Raw genomic sequence first — 8289 nt, forward strand, 5'->3', positions numbered from 1 at the left:
CAACAAAGGTCCGTCTAGTCAAGGCTATGGTTTTTCCAGTAGACACGTATGGATGTGAGAGTTGGACTGTGAAGAAAACTGAGCACCAAAGAATTGATGCTTTTGAAGTGTGGTGTTGGAGAAGACTCTTGAGAGTCCCTTGGACTGCAAGGAGATCCACCCAGTCCATCCTAAAGGAGATCAGTCCTGGGTGTTCATTGGAAGGACTGATGCTAAAGCTGAAACTCCAGTACTTTGGCCACCTCATGTGAAGAGTTGACTCATTGGAAAAGACTCTGATGCTGGGAGGAATTGCGGGCAGGAGGAGAAGAGGACGACAGAGGATGGGATGGCTGGATGGCATCACCAACTCGATGGACATGAGTTTGAGTGAACTCTGGGAGTTGGTGATGGACAGGGAGGCCTGGTGTGCTACGATTCATGGGGTCTCAAAGAGTTGGATACGACTGAGCTACTGAACTGAATGCTATTAAATGTGTAGTCTATTTTTAAGCATTGAGGAATGCAAACAATTCTTGATGACTTTATTGTATATCCACAGATTTGCTGAATAAACTATCTTTAGTAATTGTTTTTGGTTAATTTCCTTAGATTTCTCTGTGTGTGTGTGTGTGTGTACGTGTGGTAAAAATACTTAACTTGAGATCTACCCTCTTAAAATTTTAAGTGTACAAAAAGAATTTTTAGTGTACATTTTATTGACTCTAAGTACAATGCTGTACAGTAGATCTCTGGAGCTATTTATTTTACTTGATGAAAACTTTATGAATTTCTCTAGAATTTTTTAAGCTATGTAATTATGCCAAAATAAAAATGTTGACTTTGCTCCCAATCTAGTATTTTAATTTTCCACATAACACTAATAACTGTCTGAAATTTAATTTATATGCTTTTTGTTGTTATTTACTGTCTTTTTGTTCTTTTAAAATTTTAAAGTCCATGAGCACAGTCTTGCCTTGTTTATTGCTGTATCCACAGTGGTTGAAACAAACAGTACTTGGTTCGACTAGGCACCCAATTAATACTTGTTGAGTGAACCTTCTCTGTAACATTCAGTGTTTTAATTTTTCCCTTCTCTATATTTGTACCCCATCTTTTCTTTTCTTTTTAAAAAATTTTATTTTTTGACTTTGCTAGGTCTTCGTTGCTGTGAGGGCCTTTCTCTGGCTATGATAAGTAGGTGCTTCTCTCTAGTTGCTGTGCACAGGCTTCTCGTGGCCATGGCTTCTCTTGTTGTAGATTAAGGGATCTAGAGCATGCAGGCTTCACCGTTGCAGCATGTGGGCTCAGAATTGTGGCTCCAGGCTCTAGAGCACAGGCTCGGTAGTTGTGGCTCACAGGCTTAGTTGCTCTGTGACATGTGAAATCTTCCCAAGGGATCAAACCTGTGTCTCCTGCACTGTCAGGCAGATTCTTCACCACTGAGCCACTAGGGAAACCCTGCATTTTTTCTTCTTCAACAACTACTGTGGCAAATTGAAGTGGTGAAAAAATTCTTGATTTTTTTTTTCCTATGCTATTTAAGGCAATGATTATATTATATGCTGGCTTTTGGTTTCAAGTATGTGCTTATGACCCAGGGTTCAGTTTCAATAGACATACTCATTTCATCAGCCTTTTTCTCTTTCGTCACTCACTGTGTGTGTTTGTGTATTTGACCATTGTTTGGGGTATATTTTATTTCTTAAATCTCTTTATGAAGCAAATTATTCATGGTCTCTATATCAATAGGTGCTTATATTTCACATATTTGAAAATTATGAGATTTCCCAAGATTGACACGTGTGTAGTACATTCTTCAGCCTCACACAGCAAGATACAAGTCTTCAGAAGACAGTTCTATTTCATGCTACTTTTTAAGACTAGGAAAATACGTGGCCATTGCTTCCCTCTGAATCATACTGGAGGTCACCTGTCTTTCTGGTACTCACATAGGGAAATTAGGCATCTCTAACCAATTCTGGTTCTGAATTTTTCTTTGTCTTCTGGATATGTCCTTGAGTTCTTCATAACCTCACATGCTTCAACCTTCAGCGTGAAAATTGAGGGTTTTTTTACCATGGTCCCCAGCTTCTTATTCCATTTCACTCTAATTCTTATATTTAGTTATGATCATCCTCAGTTATGCACAGATCTAGCTTTTTTATGGAGGGGAGGCTTTGTTGCTTAGAAGTTTTAAAAGCTTTCTTTCAAAAGCCCTAAATGAAGGCTTCATGCCTAAAATCCTTGTTGTTTAAAAGTTCAACCAATTTTCAGAGGGAAATTAAAAGTTCCTTCAGATCAGCAAGGTGGTGTGTGTGTGTGTGTGTATGTGTGCGCACACACGTGCAGTCAGGTGGAGGGTGGTACAGGACGTTTAGCTAGTAAAATCAAACACTTCTGAGAGGTCAAGTCCTTAATACAGAAAAATCAGCCTTCGGAACCTGGATTTTCCACATAGATGTAACCATGTAAGTGCTGTGTGTCCATGGCACAGAAAGGCAAACTCTGACAGTTGTTGTTTGCAGCAAAATAAAAGTTTAGTTGCAGGATCCAGCAAGGAGAGTGGGCAGCTGATGCTCAGAGGACCCAAACTCCTCAACAGCTTTAAGGGAAGTTCTTAAAGGCAACATTTGAGGTAAGGGTTGTAGGAGGCATGACTTTTTTCTGGTTAATAGTCCAGAAATATTAATCATCGATCTTCTTGTGCCAGCCAATCTGGGGGTCTGTGTGCTCATGCTTAGCATGTAGTCACCATCCTCCACCTGGGTGAGGGCCTTAGTTCCTGCAGAATGAGTCAGAGATATGCATCAGGTTGTTATATATATTCCTTGACCCTGTTTTATAAATTACTGTTTCTTGACTGCTTGAGTTTGTTCTTTGGAACACAGGACAGGCCCAGGAGACTAAAGCCTTTTTGTACAAAAAAGAAACGGAACACAGAGGGGCTTTTGTACCTGGCTTTTGCACCCCAAAACTATCCTGTTTCATAGATAATTATGCCAAGGTACACTATGATTAGGGAAACTGTGTAGTAAACAGTGTTTGCAGAGGCACGCAGATTTTGTTCTAAGCAAGATTCTATGGAGAAAGAATGTAACCTGCTAATTGGTGTTTGTTTTTCCTCAGTGTTGGGCTATTTATTTGTAATCAGTACTGAGTGATTGCAGGTTTAGGAAGTGATAAATTCATTTATTGTCCACTATATTAAGTTGCATATACCCACCAGGGTTTGTTTTTGTTTTTGACTATTTCCTACTTTACAATTTAAATCTTGAAATTTTGCCTTTCTTCTGTTTATTTGACTTTCAGGTTTGAAAGGAAACAAAAGTATTCCATTTAAGAGCTTTGTGAAAGGTCTTTTAAGGAAGACTCTTTTCCCTAAAAATTTATTTCCTCAATAGATAGAGGAAATCCATTCAGTTCAGTCGCTCAGTGGTGTCCGACTCTTTGTGACCCCATGAATCGCAGCACGCCAGGCCTCCCTGTCCATCACCAACTCCCGGAGTTCACTCAAACCCACGTCCATCAAGTCGGTGATGGCATGCAGCCATCTCATCCTCTGTTGTCCCCTTCTTCTCCTGCCCCCATCCCTCCCAGCATCACAGTCTTTTCCAGTGAGTCAACTCTTCGCATGAGGTGGCCAAAGTACTGGAGTTTCAGCTTCAGCATCATTCCTTCCAAAGAACACCCAGGACTGATCACCTTTAAAATGGACTGGTTGGATCTCCTTGCAGTCCAAGGGACTCTCAAGAGTCTTCTCCAACACCACAGTTCAAAAGCATCAATTCTTTGGCACTCAGCTTTCTTCACAGTCCAACTCTCACATCCATACGTGACCACTGGAAAAACCATAGCCTTGACTAGACGGACCTTTGTTGGCAAAGTAATATCTCTGCTTTTGAATATGCTGTCTAGGTTGGACATAACTTTCCTTCCAAGGAGTAAGCGTCTTTTAATTTCATGGCTGCAATCACCATCTACAGTGATCTTGGAGCCCAAAAAAATAAAGTCTGACACTGTTTCCACTGTTTCCCCATCTGTTTCCTATGAAGTGATGGGACCAGATGCCATGATCTTAGTTTTCTGAATGTTGAGCTTTAAGCCAACTTTTTCACTCTCCTCTTTCACTTTCATCAGGAGGTTTTTAGTTCCTCTTCACTTTCTGCCATAAGGGTGGTATTATCTGCATATCTCAGGTTATTGATACTTCTTCCGGCAATCTTGATTCCAGCTTGTGCTTCTTCCAGCCCAGCGTTTCTCATGATGTACTCTGCATATAAGTTAAATAAGCAGGATGACAATATACAGCCTTGACGTACTCCTTTTCCTATTTGGACCCAGTCTGTTGTTCCATGTCCAGTTTGTTGCTTCCTGACCTGCATATAGGTTTCTCAAGAGGCAGGTCGAAATCCATTAGCCAAGCATTTTTTTAAGGAAACAAGCAGCTTATCTTTGACTTTGGTGTGGTGACAGGAGAAATAGATTTTCTACTGGATCCCTACATGTGTTTTTAGGCAGCTATGTCATAGCTATTTAATATTAGTTTCATTTGAGGCACTCTTTTGTACAGATTTAAATATTTATTTTTCAAATATACTTTGGCTTTTTCACTTTTATTTTTTAGGCTGTGCGTGTTACAAAACCCAAAATCCCAGAAGCCATAAGAAGAAATTTTGAGTTAATGTGAGTAATATGCATGGGATCTCAATATTTTTATTTTGGCTTGTCTACATATTTATCTTGCCAGTCTAGAGGGAAAAATTATGTTTGAGATAGTTACACTGGGGAGGGGTATATGTCTATCTTCTGTACTTTAATTCTAATAATACTATCTATTCTGGTGTCTTAATTCCCACTAGACTCTTATTAGTTTTCTCTTTACATATGGACATTTCAGGAGCAGCTTCAGTGGCTAAAGATGCAGTTTGCTGTAGAACTGTTGTTGGAAGCCTAAGGAGCTATAATTTGGATGTGAATAATGCCTTGAATTAAATATTAATAGAGGAGAGAAAGAGTCTTAGCTATTAAGGTTGAAGAGAGTGCCTATGTTTTGTTACTGTGTTATAAATGGTAAGAATAAATACATTGGTATCAAGTTTGCTTTTCCATTGTATGTGATTGTGTATCTAAAATTAGATCTGATCTTTATAATTTGCCTTTAGGGAAGCTTTGCCTGCCTTGACTCCTGCTAGTCTTTTCTTTTATGTATCCAGGGCTGACTGGGAATGAAGAAATTACTTGCTTGACATGAAATTAGTTTCTGAGTGCTTTAGAAGATTCCTTTTAAAGGACTACCTATTGTAGTCAAAATGTTTTTGTGTGTGTGCAGTCAAGTGTGGGGTGGTGTACAGGATGTTTAACTGGTAAAATCAGATACTTCCGAGAGAGACAGTCCTTGATATAGAAAAGTCAGCCTTCGGAATCTGGATTTCCCAAGTAGATATAACCATGTAAGGGCTTACGTCCACAGCCCAGAAAGCCAGATTCTGACAATGGGTATCATGACAGGTACTGAAAAGAAGAAACTGGAGTCTTTAGGAAACTAAAGTAGTATTATTCTGTCTGTCTGACTTTTAAGTCTTTAGGAAACTTGGAAGATAGGTTAAGAGACAAAATATGAAATGCTAGAAAATGAATTTTGCAAAAGTCAAGAATACAAAAGATGTATAAATACGGGGCATCCAAAAAGTAATAATAATACTTTATAGAGTGATATACTTCTGAGTCCGTATTGTTCCCAAGTCTATACCTTCTATTATGCATAATTTTGTTTCCCCTTTTTTACTGTAGAAAAAGAACTCTTTTAAATAAAGCACAGAGTGCTAGACTGAGTAGATCATAGGTCTGATCCATTTATAGAAGAAAAAATTTCTTGAAGGCTCAGGATGTCTTAGACTTTAAATATAATAACTTCTGGTGATGCAAAGATGAATACTATGTGTTCTCTGCCCTCAAATAACTCATAGTATCCAGAATGTTATTTTATATCTTTTATCAGTGTTAACAGGAGGAAAGGAGAGAGGTTGGCGAGGGTGATGTTTGGGGAAACTATTGGAGTGCCTGGATTCTGGATCTTTCCTAAGTTTAAAGACTATTGGAATTCCACAATTAAAGGCTACCTTGGAATAATGCAGTCTAACCTCCCACCTAATAGGTATCTTTTCTTTAATACCCTTCCTTCCATGTGGTCCCCTAGTAGCCATTTGTCCATGCTTAGTGACAGACCACCTATTTCCATTATTAGGAAGCTCAAATTCTTAGAATGTTCTTTCGTACATTGAGCCCCAGTTCACCACCTAATAAAGAACTGCCATCTAGTTCTATCTTGTGTACAACAAATAAGGCCACTACATGAGAGAGTCTGCTGGAAGAGGGCCTGAAATCCAGCCCCCTTCTGCTTGCCAAACCATGCACCCGAGGGGCTGCATCTTCCCAGAGGTTAGTGCCTTTTGCTAGTTGGTCCAGTTTAGCTGGAGGCCTAATAGCAAAGGAAGCATTTATATACTCCAGACACTTCCAGATCACAGGCCTTTTCTTGATACAGTTAGTAGAAAAGGTCAGCCTACGGGCTTCCCAGGTGGTTCAGTGGTAGAGAGTCTGCCTGCCATTGCAGGAGACGCAGGAAGCATGGATTCAATCCCTGAGTTGGGAAGATCCCCTGGAGTAGGAAATGGCAACCCACTCTAGTAATCTTGCCAGGATGATTTCATGGACAGAGGAGTCTGGCAGGCTACAGTCCATGAGGTCAGAAAGAGTTTGACATGACTGAGCAACTGAATATGTCAGACTGAAATATATTAAATTTGATTCCTGTTTCTGGGTGACTTTGGACAAATCATTTAACCTTTCAACCTCAGGTTTATTATCAGTAAAATAGGATAACACCTCTCTTGCCTACCTTAGCGAGTCAGAAAATTGTTATTGAAAATGATGCTCTGAACCACTGTAGTGTCAGAATTACTATCTATGACTATTCATTTCAGTTCAGTCGCTCAGTCATGTCCAGTTCTTTGCGACCCCGTGAATCACAGCACACCAGGCCTCCCTGTCCATCACCAAATCCCGGAGTTCACTCAGACTCACATCCATTGAGTTGGTGATGCCATCCAGCCATCTCATCCTCTGTCGTCCCCTTTTCCTCCTGCCCCCAATCCCTTCGAGCATCAGAGTCTTTTCCAATGAGTCACCTCTTCGCATGAGGTGGCCAAAGTACTGGAGTTTCAGCTTTAGCATCATTCCTTCCAAAGAAATCCCAGGGCTGATCTCCTTCAGAATGGACTGGTTGGATCTCATTGCAGTCCAAGGGAATCTCAAGAGTCTTCTCCAACACCACAGTTCAAAAGCATCAATTCTTCCGCACTCAGCCTTCTTCACAGTCCATCTCTCACATCCATACATGACCACAGGAAAAACCATAGCCTTGACTAGATGGACCTTTGTTGGCAAAGTAATGTCTCTGCTTTTCAATATGCTGTCTAGGTTGGACATAACTTTCCTTCTAAGGAGTAAGTGTCTTTTATTTATTTATTTATTTATTTATTTTTTAAATTAATTTTATTCTATTCTCAAGGAGTAAGTGTCTTTTAATTTCATGGCTGCAGTCACCATCTGTAGTGATTTTGGAGCCCAGAAAAATAAAGTCTGACACTGTTTCCACTGTTTCCCCATCTATTTCCCATGAAGTGATAGGACCGGATGCCTTGATCTTCGTTTTCTGAATGTTGAGCTTTAAGCCAACTTTTTCATTCTCCACTTTCACTTTCATCAAGAGACTTTCTATGACTATAGATCATTTCTAATTTTTTGTAATTTTTTTCCCCACAGGGAGGCTGAGAAGACAAAACTTCTTATAGCTGCACAGAAACAAAAGGTTGTGGAGAAAGAAGCTGAGACAGAGAGGAAAAAGGCTGTTATAGGTACTTGGATTTCTTTCTGAAATGGAAGTCTCTAAGTACATGTGCTGTGAGTTTGTCCTGTTCTTTGTCAGCCTCATGTTGGATATTGATGGGACTCAGATAAGATTGCATCATACATGATGGAGAATCCTGGAAATTCCTTTGTATGTTCAGATGTCCTAAAGCCTTTAAACGTAGATGAGGCCAGTACTTGATGAAGTGCTTTGGCTCTCCACTGTGCTGTTGACCCCCTCTGTTGTCTTTCGAGGACAGGGACAGTGGATAGGGTTTGGGAATAGTTCTAGTCTCTGGTGGAATAGGGGTTTTGTGTACACAGATTCAGAATAAGGGAGGGTTTTTTGTCAAAGCTCAGGATTATAGTATGCATCCTTACTGTTGACATGCAACCTAG

General features: G+C 39.9%; 1 protein-coding gene across 2 annotated transcripts in view; it reads left to right on the forward strand.

The window, feature by feature from the left end:
* The window catches only part of ERLIN1 (ER lipid raft associated 1), a 41996-nt gene that overhangs the window by 19141 nt on the left and 14566 nt on the right, over positions 1 to 8289 (forward strand). The window contains exons 7-9 of one of the 2 annotated variants that reach the window (XM_010859533.1): positions 4607 to 4665; positions 5981 to 6136; positions 7807 to 7898. In XM_010859533.1, the coding sequence (XP_010857835.1) occupies positions 4607 to 4665; positions 5981 to 6136; positions 7807 to 7898 (307 nt within the window). The remainder of the gene's footprint in view (positions 1 to 4606; positions 4666 to 5980; positions 6137 to 7806; positions 7899 to 8289) is intronic. The other variant, XM_010859534.1, reaches the window with a different exon arrangement.

This window comes from Bison bison, unplaced genomic scaffold (assembly GCF_000754665.1).
Source record: "Bison bison bison isolate TAMUID 2011002044 unplaced genomic scaffold, Bison_UMD1.0 scf7180017864456, whole genome shotgun sequence".
In the NCBI taxonomy this organism is placed as follows: domain Eukaryota; kingdom Metazoa; phylum Chordata; class Mammalia; order Artiodactyla; family Bovidae; genus Bison; species Bison bison.